Raw genomic sequence first — 14801 nt, forward strand, 5'->3', positions numbered from 1 at the left:
CTGGTAAGGAGATTGCATGCTACCCCACCCCACCCCTGTGGCCATGTGGGTCTCCGGTTTCCTCCTACATTCAAAAGACATATGGGTTTGGGCTGGCATGCTGTGTTGGTGCCAGAGGCACGGAAACACTTGTGGGCTGCCCCCAGGACTTCCTTGAACTGTGTTGGTTGTTGTCGTAAATGACACATTGCACGACGAAAACGTTAATCTTTAAATTAAGATCATTATTTAATCACTCTCCAACTGCAGAGTAAAGTGTAACAGCTACAGACCTGTATATAGAGCTGGATGGCCTGAGTCCATTCTTATCGGAATACGGGAGGCCAAGGGTTGATCTCAAAGGGTTTATAAAATGGTTGGGTTGAGCTGTTCTCTGATCTTGGCAATTCATTTGCAAACGCTTTAAAAGCCAAGCATTCGGACGACACGCCGCAAGTGAACCGGCTCACCGACGCAACGTCTGCAAATGGATCGCCAAGATCGGAGAACAACTCGACCTATCCGTCAACCAGCCGAGCTGCACATTTTTCGAGTTATTTCCAGCTTATATAATCACGGTCAAGCTGGCGCCAGTGAACAGCGCGACCATGGGCAACATCTTCCAGATGGACCATTTGTTTTTTGAGCAGGGGGGATGAAGGTGGGGAGGTTTGATGTTATTGTTGCCATTTAAATGATTTGACTTTCCTCATGGGGGGGGGGGGTGGTTGATGTTCTTGTTGCCGTTTGCAAGATTTACTTTTCTTGTGCGTCGGGTGGGCTTGCTGTTTTCTTGTTGAACGGGTTCCGTGGTTTCCTTTGTTTCGTGGCTGTCTGTGGGAAGACGAATCTCAGGGTTGTTAGCTGCATACATACCGTGATAATAAATGTACTTCGCATCTTTGAATCTATAAGGGGCACAGATAAAGTGAATGGTAGGGGCGCCTACATGCCATTGGTCTATGGTGAGATGGGTACGATTTAAAGGGGGTGTGAGGGAGAGGGTGGTGGGTGTAGAGGCGGAAGAGAGGGGTACAACTGCAACGTTTAAAAAATATTTGGACAGATACATGATCGGAAGATACGGCCAAACAACGGCAAATAGGACTAACACTTTGAGTACTTGCATCATGGGCTGTTGTGGAAATTTAAATGTATAAGATGCTACAGACAGGGGTAGACTCAGACAGCTTCCTTGTGGGTACATTTCTCTCCATCTTTGAGAACATCAACAAGAGGCTACAGACAGGAGTAGACTCAGTTCCATTGTAGGTACAGCTTTCTACACCATTGTGGACATTCACAAGAGGCTCAGGCAGTTCCATGGTGGTACAGCTCTCTGCACCATTGAGAAAAACTACAAGAGGCTACAGGCAGGAGGAGATGCAAACCTGTTCCATTGTGGGTACAACTCTCTCACTTTCGAGAACATTTACAATAGGATCAGACAGTTCACTGTGGGTAGCGCTCTCCACCATTGTGGACATCTACGAGAGGTTGTGACTCAGGGTTGTGATGTCCATCATTAGGGACCCCACCATCTAGACCATGTTGCAGATACCAAGCAGGAAGTACAGGAGCCTAACCACCCAAGTTCAGCGACAGCATCTTCCTCACTGCCACCAGGATCTTGATTCTACCTGAAAAACCCTAACGCTTCCTCGGACGATATTTTATTTTCACTCTCTCTCTCGATGTGATTAGCATCATTATGATCACCATCCCAATGCAGATCTTGATGCGAAACATCAACCATTTCCTGACTTGCTGAGTTTATTTGTTGGGACAGAGCGTGGAATAGGCCCCTCTGGTCCCACAAGCCCAGCAACAGCCGATTTAATCCAACACTTTGTGTGTTGCTCTGGATTCCAGAACCTGCAGTCCCTTGTAATTATGTTTATTTTGTCATGCTAATTTATGGTTATGTTATGTTTATGCAACAAAACGTTAATTTTTGTGACCTGGATGAGGAAGTGGAGGGATGGGTTAGTAAGTTTGCGGATGACACAAAGGTTGGAGGTGTTGTGGATAGTGTGAAGGGCTGTCAGAGGTTACAGCAGGACATTGATCCAAAACTGGGCTGAGAAGTGGCAGATGGAGTTCAACCCACATAAGTGTGAAGTGGTTCATTTTGGTAGGTCAAATATGATGGCAGAATGATAAGACTCTTGGCAGTGTGGAGGATCAGAGGGATCTTGGGGTCCGAGTCCATAGGACACTCAAAGCAGCTGCACAGGTTGACTCTGTGGTTAAGAAGGCGTACGGTGTATTGGCCTTCATCAATCGTGGAATTGAATTTAGGAGCCGAGAGATAATGTTGCAACTATATAGGACCCTGGTCAGACCCCACTTGGAGTACTGTACTCAGTTCTGGTCGCCTCACTACAGAAAGGATGTGGAAGCCATAGAAAGGGTGCAGAGGAGATTTACAAGGATGTTGCCTGGATTGGGGAGCATGCCTTATGAGAATAGGTTGAGTGAACTCGGCCTTTTCTCCTTGGAGTGAAGGAGGATGAGAGGTGACCTGACGGAGGTGTATAAGATGATGAGAGGCATTGATCGTGTGGATAGTCAGAGGCTTTTTTCAGGGATGGAATGGTTGCCACAAGAGGACACAGGTTTAAGGTGCTGGGGAGTAGGTACAGAGGAGATGTCAGGGGTAAGTCTTTTACTCAGAGAGTGGTGAGTGCGTGGAATGGGCTGCTGGCAACGGTGGTGTCTTTTAAGAGACTTTTGGATAGGTACATGGCGCTTAGAGAAATAGAGGGCTATGGGTAAGCCTAGTCATTTCTAAAGTAAGTACATTTTTGGCACCTTTGTGGACCGAAGGGCCTTATTGTGCTTTAGGTTTTCTATGTTTCTGTGTTTTTATACCAGGACATCCGGGCCTACGACAGTAAACTTGACTTTGAACACAGGTAGGCATCTTGGTCAGCATGGGCTAGTTGGGCCGAATGGCCTACGCCCTCGATTTATAACTATTAAATGTAAATACGTCTGCGCCTCCGACGGGGCAAACTTGTTGCTTCACGTACAGCAACTGACCTTTTTGACTTGAGCAAACTTACTTCTCGATGGAGTTATCCCACGAAGACAAAACCAGCCTCCCATAGGCCAGTAAAATGGACCATCTTCTCGAAGGTGATTGGCCCCGCTGGTTCGCCGGCCTTCCTTCGGCGGCACGTGATTGGAAGAGCAGCGACGGCCGTCTCTCCTGACGTAATCACGCAAGAGTAGCGCGGGGCTCCGACCGGGCAGGGCAGCGAAGATGGCGGACCGGCCAGGTGAGTGCGGGGCTGGATACAATGTAGCGAGCGGGGATACTGTGGCGTTCTCAGCGCCGGGGCTGGATACAATGTATCCGAAGGGGGTGCTCGATACAATGCGTCCCATGGGGTCGGGGGACGGTGTATGGGGAGCAGGGAGCCGGGCGGAAGCATTTGTCAGCAAGGTCACCCTGAATGGGTGGAATCCTGCCCTGGGTCGTTGGCTGGATGGCTGGACAGTAAGGGCAGAGGTCAGTGTTTGGGGGGGGGGGGGCGGGATTTGAGTGGTGTAGCAACACGCTGAAGGAAATCAGCGGGTCAGGAAACATCCATGATTGGGAACTGTCGTTGCAGCCCGAGGCCCTTCGTTAGGATCTCCAGCCTTTTGCGTGTGCTGCTCCAGATTTCCAGCTTCTGCCGTCTCTCCGACCCACTGAGGGTAGGGGGCTTGGGAGCAAGAGGGTGCAGATCGGGGCGGGTGGTGGAGACAACCCCAGGCAGAGTGTGTTGGACATGGAGCCAGATTCCAACGTAGGAGACGATTGGCTGTGAGGTGGAGGGGCAAAGGCGATGTCCCTTTGGAGTTGACTGGAGGTTGAATATACCCTTGGGAGGGGGACTGTGTGTTGGAATATTGGGAATTAAATTGTCAGTGCCAGTCATTCCAGGGATTTTGTGATAGAGCTGGTAAGAGTTCAGCTTGGGAAAGAGTGTGTTGGATGAAATCAGCATAGGAATGTGGTTTGAAATTAATTGGAATCTGTGCTCAGTACAATTTAGCCGACTAGGAGATGATTAAGGTCTGTAGTATCCAGGACATTTTCAAGGAGCGGTGCCTCAGAAGGTGGTGACAATGATTAAAGACCCCCATCACTCAGGACATGCCCTCTTCTCATTGTTACCATCAGGAGGAACAGGAGCCTGAAGGCACACACTCAACGATTCAGTGACAGCTTCTTCCCCTCTGCCATCTGATTTCTGAATGGACATTGAACCCAGGAAAACTACCTCACTGCTTTTTTATTTCTATGTTTGTACTAATTGTTTAACTATTTAATATATGCTGACTATAATTCAGTTTTTTCTCCTATTACGTATTGCACTGCTGCCACAAAGACAACAAATTTCACCACGTATGACAGCATCTGATGTGATTGAGGAGGGTATTGTGCTTGGAGACAGACACAAGAGGAACGGCAGCTGTGGAGGGAAACGGATAGGCTACCATCTGATGTGATTGAGGAGGGTATTGTGCTTGGAGACAGACCCAAGAGGAACTGGAGGAACTCGGCAGCTGTGGAGGGAAACGGATAGGCTACCTTTTGCGTTGAGACCCTTTCGGCTACCTCGGCCTGAAACGTCAACTTGTTTATTTTCCCTTTGTGTAGATGCTGCCTGATCTGCATTTTGTGTGTTGCTCTGGACTTCCAGCAGAACCTGTTGTGCAGCTGATTCTTCTTCTTGTGTGTTATGGTAGCTTTCGGTTCTTCTGAGGCCTGTCACCCCTACTGGGGCGTGGGCAGCTCACCAGAGTCCCCTGTCCTGGGCCAGCGGACGGTTGATCGGCCTGTGGCTTCCACTCTCACCTCATGACTTCACTCGTCTCGGTGAAGATCCCGGGGTCGAGGTCTTAGGGCCTTCTGCTGGCATTTCTGTAGCTCTGGGTTTTTACGGGATGGGGTTGTGGGGCTGCTAGCCCCATGCCCAACCCTCCTTTTGCGGCTGGGCTTTGGGGGGGGGGTGGGGGCGGCTTGACCATCCTCAGCGGAGTTGTAGCACTGCGTTGTACCTAAGGAATTATGTTTGAGGATAGATTTTTAATGTTTGAAAAACCTGCTGATCAGTGTCAGTGGGAATTTGATGAATTTGTATTAAGATTTTAAATGATCCTGGGTGGAAGTAAAGGTGCGGATGTTTGTATTATTGGTGTCTATGAATTCAAACAAGGAAACAGCATGGGCCCCTCGACCCAGGATGTGCTGAAATTTTAACCCTTCCACATAACCTGCAACTCTCCATTTTTCTCTCATCCTTGTACCTAAGTCTCTTAAAAGCCCCTCGTTATCAGCCTCTAACACTCCCCCCCCCCCCCCCCCCCCCGCTTAGCAGAGTCTGGGCACTTTTTACACTCTCTGTAAAAAGAAACACTTCCTCTGCCATCTCCACTCAGCTTTCAGCTTTCATCCACTCACCTGAAATGGATGCCTTCTGGTGTGTGCCATTGCCACTCTGGGAAAAAGACACTGGCAAGTCTACTCCATTCATCCCCCTTATGATTTTATACACCTCTATCAAGTTGCCCCTCACTCTTCACTCCAAAGCAGGGGTCCCCAACCTGGGATCTACAGACCCCTTGGTTAATGGTAGTTAGTGGTCCATGGTATAAAGAGGGTTGGGAGCTCCTGCTTTAAAGAGAAGTGCCCTAATGCTCCTAAGACAACTATGCCATATAAAACCATAAGACATTGGAGCAATATTAAGCCATTTGGCCCATCGAGTCTGCCCTACCATTTCGTCAGGGCTGATCCATTTTAACGCCCAATCTCCTGCTTTCCCCCCAAAATCTTTCACGCCCTGATTAATCAAGAATCTATCAACCTCTGCCTTAAATATACCCAACGACCTGGCCTCCAGAGCTCTCTGTGGCATCAAATTCGACAGATTCACCACACTCTCTGGCTAAAGGAATTCCTCCTCATCTCTGTTCAAATTGGACGTCCCTCTCTCTATTCTGAGGCTGTGCCCTCTGGTCTTAGATTCCCCCGTAAAAGGAAACATCCGCTCTTAACTAGGCCTTTCAATATTCAGTAAGTTTCAATGAGAACCTTCCTTACTCTGAATAAAATTTAGTATAGGCCCAGAGCCATCAAACACTTCTCATACGAAAACCCTTTCATTCCTAGGAACATTCTCGTGAACCTCCTCTGAAACGTCTCCAATGTTAGCACATCCTTTCTTAGATGAGGGTCCCAAGTCTGCTCACAGTAAGTGTGGTCTGACCTGTGCCTTATGACATCCTTGCTTTTATACTCTAGTCCTCTTGAGATGAATGCTAACATCACATTTGCCTTCCTCACCACCGACACAACCTGCAAGTTAACCTTCAGGGAATCCTGCGCGAGGTCTCCTGAATCCCTTTGCATCTCAGGTTTTTGACATTTTTCCCCGTTTAGAAAGTAGTCTGTGCATAGTCTGCACGACCATACGCTTCCCTACACCGTATTCCATCTGCCATTTCTCTGCTCATTCTTTTAATCTTAGTCCTTCCGCAGACGCCCTGCTTCTTCAACACCACCCGCCCCTCCACCTACCTTTGTATCATCTGCAAAGTTGGCCACGAGGTCATCAATTTCATCATCCAAGTCATTAACATAAAACTTATAAAGAAGCGGTCGGAACAGAGACTCCTGAGGAACACCACTAGTCGCTGGCAGCCAACCTGAAAAGCCCCCCTTTAATCTGAATCTTTGCCTCCTGCCAGTCGGCCTTTCTCCTATCCTGTAATATCATCAGCTGTTAACTTGCTAAGCAGCACCTTGTCAAAGGCCTTGTGAAAATCCAAGTACACCACATCCACCAGTTCTCCTTTGTCCGTCCTGCTTGTTGTTTCCTCAAAGAATTCCCAATAGCTTTGTCAAGCAGGAGTTTCTCTTGAAGAAACCATGCTGACTTTGGCCTATTTTATCATGGGCCTCCAGGTACAATGAGACCTTCTCCTTGACAATCAGCTCCAGCCTCTTCCCGACTGCTGAGGTCAAGCTAACTGGCCTATCATTTCCTTCCTTCTGCCTCTCTCCCTTCTTGAAGAGTGGAGTGTCCTTTGCAATTTTCCAGTACTTCGGAACCATGCCAGGATCCAGTGGTTCTTGATCGAGCTTTACCAACGGCTCCACAAACTCTTCCGCTACCTCTTTCAAAACCCTGGGGTGTAGTCCATCTGGTCCAGGTGACTTATTAACCTTCAGACCTTTAAGTTTCCCCAAGCACCCTCCCCCCTAATGATAGCAATATGTAATGATCATATTGCTGTATATAACAGAAATAGTAATATGCCGGGACACTTACAGACGGGTAATTGTTTTGCTGGGGGGCTGAGGGTGATGGGCAGTCGTGCTGCCGTCTTCCTGCTGCCCACAGTGGTTCATGAGGCTGGCTGACCATTCTGGATGGACAATGTGCACTGATCCCAAACGCTGAATAAATACGTTAAAAATCGTAACCTCTTGAGGAAATTGCCAGAGAGGAAGTGTTTGCGGTTATGTGTGTGTGTGTTGTGTGACCTTTGTGCCTGGAACCATGTCTGACCTCTCTGCTTCTGTGCCACCAGTTCCAGTTGCGGAGAAGCGCCTGATGGACGTGAAGCTGGGAGAGCTCTCCCGCTGGGTTTTTGCGCGGGGATTTCAGTCCCAATGGTGCTCTGGGTGCTTTACGGCGAGGGTAAGTGTATCAGCCCACTTAACCCGTGAAACGGTGGTGAATTATTATAGAACACGACAGCAAGTTCAAGTTTATTGTCATTCAAATGTATACAATTGTCAGGACATGTTTCTCAGGGTCTTGGCTATATATATATAATAAAAGTTTTTGTTCACATGAATATGCTTCTTTCCTTGCTATTTTCAATGTGCTATATTGTTGGTTTTTGCACCTTGTCCCAGAGGAACACCATTTTGTTCGCTGTGTGCATTATGGTTTGAACGATAATTAAATTTGATTTGACATATCCACGGGAATGGTACCGGAGGATTGGAGGGAGGTGAATGTTGTCCCCTTGTTCAAAAAAGGTGGTAGGGATAGTCCAGGTAATTATAGACCAGTGAGCCTTACATCCGTGGTGGGAAAGCTGTTGGAAAAGATTCTTAGAGATAAGATCTATGGGCATTTAGAGAATTATGGTCTGATCAGGGACAGTCAGCATGGCTTTGTGAAGGGCAGATCATGCCTAACAAGCCTGATAGAGTTCTTTGAGGAGGTGATCAGGCATATAGATGAGAGTAGTGCAGTGGATGTGATCTACATGGATTTTAGTAAGGCATTTGACAAGGTTCCACACGGTAGGCTTATTCAGAAAGTCAGAAGGCATGGGATCCAGGGAAGTTTGGCCAGGTGGATTCAGAATTGGTTTTCCTGCAGAAGGCAGAGGGTCGTGGTGGAGGGAGTACATTCAGATTGGAGGGTTTTGACTAGGGTGTCCCACAAGGATCTGTTCTGGGACCTCTACTTTTTGTGATTTTTATTAACGACCTGGATGTAGGGGTAGAAGGGTGGGTTGGCAAGTTTGCAGACGACACAAAGGTTGGTGGTGTTGTAGATAATGTAGAGGATTGTCTAAGATTGCAGAGAGACATTGATAGGGTGCAGAACTGGGCTGAGAAATGGCAGATGGAGTTCAACCCGGAGAAGTGTGAGGTGGTACACTTTGGAAGGACAAACTCCAAGGCAGAGTACAAAGTAAATGGCAGGATACTTGGTAGTGTGGAGGAGCAGAGGGATCTGGGGGTACATGTCCACAGATCCCTGAAAGTTGCCTCACAGGTAGATAGGATAGTTAAGAAAGCTTATGGGGGTGTTAGCTTTCATAAATTAAGAGACGCGATGTAATGATGCAGCTCTATAAAACTCTGGTTAGGCCACACTTGGAGTACTGTGTCCAGTTCTGGTTGTCTCACTATAGGAAGGATGTGGAAGCATTGGAAAGGGTACAGAGGAGATTTACCAGGATGCTGCCTGGTTTAGAGAGTATGGATTATGATCAGAGATTAAGGGAGCTAGGGTCTTTACTCTCTGGAGAGGAGGAGGATGAGAGGAGACATGATAGAGGTGTACAAGGTATTAAGAGGAATAGACAGAGTAGACAGCCAGCGCCTCTTCCCCAGGGCAGCACTGCTCAGTACAAGAGGACATGGCTTTAAGGTAAGGGGAGGGATGTTCAAGGGGGATATTAGAGGAAGGTTTTTCACTCAGAGAGTGGTTCGTGCGTGGAATGCACTGCCTGAGTCAGTGGTGGAGGCAGATACACTAGTGAAGTTTAAGAGACTACTAGACAGGTATATGGAGGAATTTAAGGTGGAGGGTTAAATGGGAGGCAGGGTTTGAGGGTCGGCACAACATTGTGGACCGAAGGGCCTGTACTGTTCTATGTTCTATATGTTCTCCATAATGAAACAACGTTCCTCCAGACCAAGGTGTACAATGCATAAAGTGATATCACCGTAAATAAATTAACAAATATTCTAGCGGATTGACATTTAGCATAAGGTTAATTTACAACTCAAGTTAAACAGTATAACGCTCCTGACATCTCATACGTGATGAAATCTAGGTGGTCTCAGGGAGTTCAGTCTACAGCCCCTTCAGCCCATGATGTTGTGCTGACCTTAACTCTAGGATCAATCTAACTCTTCCCCCCCACCACACACACATGTTGTTAAGGGCCAACAAGTCATTGTCGACTCATGACGACCCTATGGATAGTTGCCCTAAATGAATTTTGATCCTCGTAAAGGCAGCTCAATGTAGATAATGTTGCATTCATAGCTGCCTTATAGTGTCCATCCATAGTCCTGCTATATACCCTTCCATTTCTCTATCATCCATGTGTCTTGAGATTTTCTCAGATGTCCCAAATGTATCTGCCTGTACCACCACCCTAGCAGATTAATGTACCAAGGTACAATGAAAAGCTTGCCTGGCAAACCGATCAATTCATTGCATTGAGGTAGGACAAGGTAAAACAATAACAGTATGCAGGATCAAGTGATAACAGGTACAGAGAAAGTACCATGCAAGTTGACAATGGGGTAGACTGTGAGGTCGAAAGCCTAAGCTTTCTTACTAGGGGACCATTCAGCAGTCTGATAACAGTAGATAAAAGCTGTCCTTCAGCCTGGTGGCACACATTCCTGACGAAGGGTCTCGGCCCGAAACGTCGACAGTGCTTCTCCCTGTGGATGCTGCCTGGCCTGCTGTGTTCCACCAGCATTTTGTGAGCTTTGCTTGAATTTCCAGCATCTGCAGATTTCCTCGTGTTTGCCTTACGCCTGGTGGTACATGTTTCAGGCTTCTATACCTTCTACTTGATTGGTGGTGGTGGGGTGGGGGGGGAGGGGGGTTGGTAGAAAACAGTTTTTATTTATTTAATTTTTAGTTGAGATACAGCGTGGAATGGGTCCTTCTGGCCCTTTATGCTGTGCTACCTAGCAACCCCCGGATTTTAATCCTAGCCTAATCACAGGACAATTTACAGTCAAGCAATTAACCTACCAACCTGTATGCCTTTGGACTGTGGGAGGAAACCCATGCGGTCATGGGGAGAACGTGCAACCTCCTTAGAGGCAATGGTGGGAACTGAACCCCGGGTCGTCTGTACTGTAAAGCGTTGTGATAACCACTGCACTGCCCTGATGTCCAGGGTGGTGGATCTTTGATGATGCTGGCTGCTTTACTAAGTCATGGATTCAATTCAGCCACTGTCTATAGGGAGTTTGTACGTTCTCCCCGTGACCGTGTGGGTTTCAAACGCATGTTCCGGATTTCCCCCACATTCCAAAGACGTACCGGTTAGTAGGTTATTTGGCGACATGGGTGTGATTGGTGGAGTGGACTCGTTGGGCCAGAAGGGTTTGTTACCATGTTGTATTGCTAAAGAAATAAATAAACAGCGGGTGTGTGACGTGAACGTTCCGTGCTCTGAAGGAAGTGCAGTGCTGGGTTTGGTTTCCCTTAGCCGGGGCGACTCTCCGTGCTGTGGAAATGAGCTGGTCAATACCGATCTGGACTTAAGCCACGTCTCCGGTGTCTTTCTTTGCTCTCCATCCTCTAGGCCGCGATCGATACTACAACAAGTACATCAATGTGAAACGAGGTGGCATTGGCGGGGTTGCCATGTTGCTGGCTGGCTACGTCGTGCTCAGTTACGTCTGGGACTACGATCACCTCAGTAAGTGGAATCCTTTGGTGGAGGGGGAAGAAAAGACAGGGTTTGATAGAAGAGCTCACCAGCACGTCTGTGTTAATGATCCAGTGACGGTTCTGATCTTGGCACAGCTGAGAAATTTAAATTGAAATTTCAATGGAGTAAACCTGGAAGATAAAGTCAATATTGATATAGGTGTCCGTGAGACAACCAGGTTCTTGCTAAATGAACAAACACAAGAAATCCAAAAGGACGCTGGAACTCCAAAGCAACGCACACAGACTGGAGGAACTCATCAGGACTCTGAAGGGTCTCAGCCTCGAATGTCGAATGTTCACTCTTTTCCATTGAGGTTGCCTGGCCTGCTGAGTTCCTCCAGCATTTTGTGTTTGTTGCTTTGTTAAATTAATTTTAGAGACAGAAATACTATTTGTCTTCCGCTTAAAAATTGGAGGGAATGGCGAAGATGCCAGTCTGCTGAAGGTAGAAAAGAATTTGCTTGATATTAAGGTGAACGTGACTTTCTTTTGTCACAGGGTGAGAGTTTTTGAAATGCTCTATTTTTTGGATTTGAGTCCATCCCTGGAGACTTGAGTTTGTAATCCTCAATTCTGAGAAAATGCAGAATTCTTGCCATCTTTCATATGAGATGTTAAACTGGGGCCTCATCGGCAGTGACATTGATTCAAGAACAGAGCGAACAGCATGTATAAAGTATAGAACAGTACATTGATACTTGTGCAAAACACTACGCCAAATTAATTTGCCAAATGCCAGATCATTTGCCATAATTTGTCAATAATATTTTTATCTTTGTATTAAATATAGAGTAAACTGGATAAACAATATCTTCTGGGTTTTTTTTAAATGCCTGAGATCAAGATTGTCCAATCTCATTTCCTGTACACAAGTGGAAAGGAGACCAAAGCCATTGTCACTCCAGATCCGATGTAGCACAGAAAAAACACAAATGATAAAAAACGCAATAATAATCCGAACAAAAACACACTAAGTATAAATACCATAAGATACAGGAGCAGAATTCGGCTATTTGGCCCATCGGGTCTGCTCCGCCATTTCATCATGGCTGATCCATTTTCCCTCTCAGCCCCAATCTCCTGCCTTCTCCCCACATCCCTTCACACCCTGACCAATCAAGTATCTATCAACCTCTGCCCAGAAAATAGAGCTCTACAGGTTGGGTTTGAATGTCCAAGAAGGCTGACGTTCCTCTGACTGACCTGCTGGTTTTGTGTCCTTGTAGAGCACGAACGCTGGAGGAAATACCACTGAACCCTGGGGGATCACGGACCTTACCGCTCGCTGTATTTATGGAGCTGTCTACAAGCGCGACTTCTGAGTTGTAATCCTGGAAAATAAACTAAGGACCAGTTTGAAGGCAAAATGTTTTGTCTTTGTTGTGTGGTGATATTTATTCCTATGTTGCAGACTTTAATCAGGCATGGAGAAGTTTGCTTACTGCCCATTACGCTGCTGGACGTTTAGGGCAGCAACGAAGGTCTTCCATCACACAAAGATATAGAAGGATTCTTCATTGCTGTTTCCATAACTATTTTGTTTTACCAGTCAGGGTTCAGCCCTGAGCTGAACCTGGTGGACCACTCTTAGCAGTCAAAGTGAACCCTCTACCCTTTGACCTGTTAGGCATGAGTCAAAGCACAAGGCCCTGACTCCAGCCAAAGTAGCTCTCCAGGTCATTGAAGCACCCTGACAAGGTTGTAGTCCGCTTGGAGGGAGGAGTTTAATACTGAAACTTGTTTCCTGCTGTTAACTCTGGTTAATGTTATCACTGACAGCACAGATAATGTCCAGAAGAGGAAGGATCACTGATGACCATGAGTAACAAAGACAGACTTTGTAACTATCTGGATTCTCCTGTATTCCAGATTTTGCTGAGCACCTTTTCACTGCATCAATTAAGTCAGGGTGGATCAATCATAAATGCAGCAAGGGGAGACTAGCACCGCACAAGTGCCGGTGATGGCCTCCAAAAAAAAGACGACATAGCCACTCCTGTATACACAAGTACAGCTATTCGTGCTTTCAGTCAAGGGAAGGATGCATTCTATCCTGCTTAATCAGTGTATGTGTCATTCTTCCAGTGACAGATCTGCTGGTCTGCAGTTTGTCAAGGACTCCGGTTCCATTGGCAAAATGTTGAATGAACACTATTGGCAAAACAATGCAGGTTCCATTTTGTTGCAGACAGAAATGCCGTTCTGTTACTACATTTCCACAATTTCCAGCACCTCTGTGTTCTACAACTCAACGGCATCAAGGTCTATTTTTTCCTCTTCTCTCTCTGGGGTGGTGGTAGAGAGTGAAATATTAGAGACTTTTCAGAGACTCTTGGACAGGTACATGCATGATAGAAAAATGGAAGGCTCTGTGTGTGTGTGTGTGTGGGGGGGGGGGGCGCGGGCAGAGTGCTGAAATTGATTTTGGAGCAAGTTAAAAAGTCTTCAGAATATCATGGACCAAAGGGCCTGCTATGTTCTGTTGATGAGATGGGGTAAATGTTCAGAGGCTCCTTCACTTCCTGGAAGAATGGAAAACCACAAGGTTGGAGGGCCTGAATGGCTTCCAAGCGGGGAGAAAATTCAGAGGTCCAAGGTGCAAAAGTGACTTGGGAGTCTTTGTGCAGGATTCCCTAAAGATTAACTGGCTGACTGAGTTGGTGGTAAGTAATGCAAGTGCAAGGTTGTATCAGAGCTATAACACTAACCTTGAGATGACTAGAATGTAAGTGCGAGGATGTACTGCTGAGGCATTTGTCAAAGCACATGGAGTATTGTGAGCAGTTTTGGTCCCCTTTTCAAAGAAAGGATGTGTTGGCATTGGAACGGGCCCAGTGTAGGTTCATGGGAATGATAGCGTGAATGAAAGGGTTAACGTATGAGGAGCATTTGATTGCTGGGCCTGTACTTGCCAGAGTTTAGAAGTATGAGGGGGAATCTCAATGAAATCTATCAAACATTGAAAGGCCTAGATAGAGTGGAAGTGGAGGGGGAGTCTAGGACCAGAGAGCACAGTCTCAGAATAGAAGGATGTCCCTTTAGAACAGAGATGAGGTGGAATTTCTTTAGCCAGGCGGTTGTGGAGGACAAGTCATTGGGTATATTTAAAGCGGAGAATAAAAGGTTGTCGATTAGTAAGGGAGTCGAAAGTTACGGGGAGAAGGCTGGAGAATGGGGTTGAGAGAGAAAAAACCAGCCATGATGGAATGGTGAACAGTCTTGATGGGCTGAATGGCCTAATTCTGTTCCTATCTTTCATGGTATTGTGTCCTCATCCATTTCCCGTTTATAAATAGAGTGTCAGACTTGATCCTTTCAGTGTAATTGTCCACACATCGGGATATTTGGATGTTGTTGGTTCTTTGGTTTAAGTTCTGATCCTTGCGGTTCTTCTGGGAGTCAGGAATGATGAACAGTCTTAATTCCAAGATTTCAGTTCATTTTAGAGTACAAACGGACATACAAATACTTAAGCGAACTAAATAAAGAGCTGAGAAACTATGCTCTGAGGTGTATAGATGTGAAGACAAAAGAATAAAGATAGGAAGGAAGCCATTATGGAGCCTCTGAAAAATCCATTTTATAGATAAGAGAAACTCCTTC

The 14801-nt window shown here is 46.5% G+C and overlaps 1 protein-coding gene and 1 long non-coding RNA gene across 2 annotated transcripts; one reads left to right on the forward strand and one right to left on the reverse strand.

Moving 5' to 3' along the window:
- Window positions 1–209: 209 nt before the first annotated feature.
- LOC140719358 (uncharacterized) lies at window positions 210–3171 on the reverse strand. The gene is made up of 2 exons (XR_012096898.1): window positions 3048–3171; window positions 210–813 (listed from the first exon to the last, which is right to left on the reverse strand). It is a non-coding gene; the product is annotated as an uncharacterized lncRNA (long non-coding RNA).
- Window positions 3172–3232: 61 nt separating this feature from the next.
- Window positions 3233–12565, forward strand: LOC140719357 (ATP synthase subunit f, mitochondrial-like). The gene is given in 5 exon segments (XM_073033943.1): window positions 3233–3263; window positions 7573–7640; window positions 7642–7685; window positions 11072–11184; window positions 12425–12565. Coding segments are annotated over 5 exon segments (270 nt in total). The 5' UTR covers window positions 3233–3247; the 3' UTR covers window positions 12454–12565.
- The last annotated feature ends 2236 nt before the right edge of the window (window positions 12566–14801 follow it).

This window comes from Hemitrygon akajei, chromosome 31, assembly GCF_048418815.1.
Source record: "Hemitrygon akajei chromosome 31, sHemAka1.3, whole genome shotgun sequence".
Lineage (NCBI taxonomy): Eukaryota > Metazoa > Chordata > Chondrichthyes > Myliobatiformes > Dasyatidae > Hemitrygon > Hemitrygon akajei.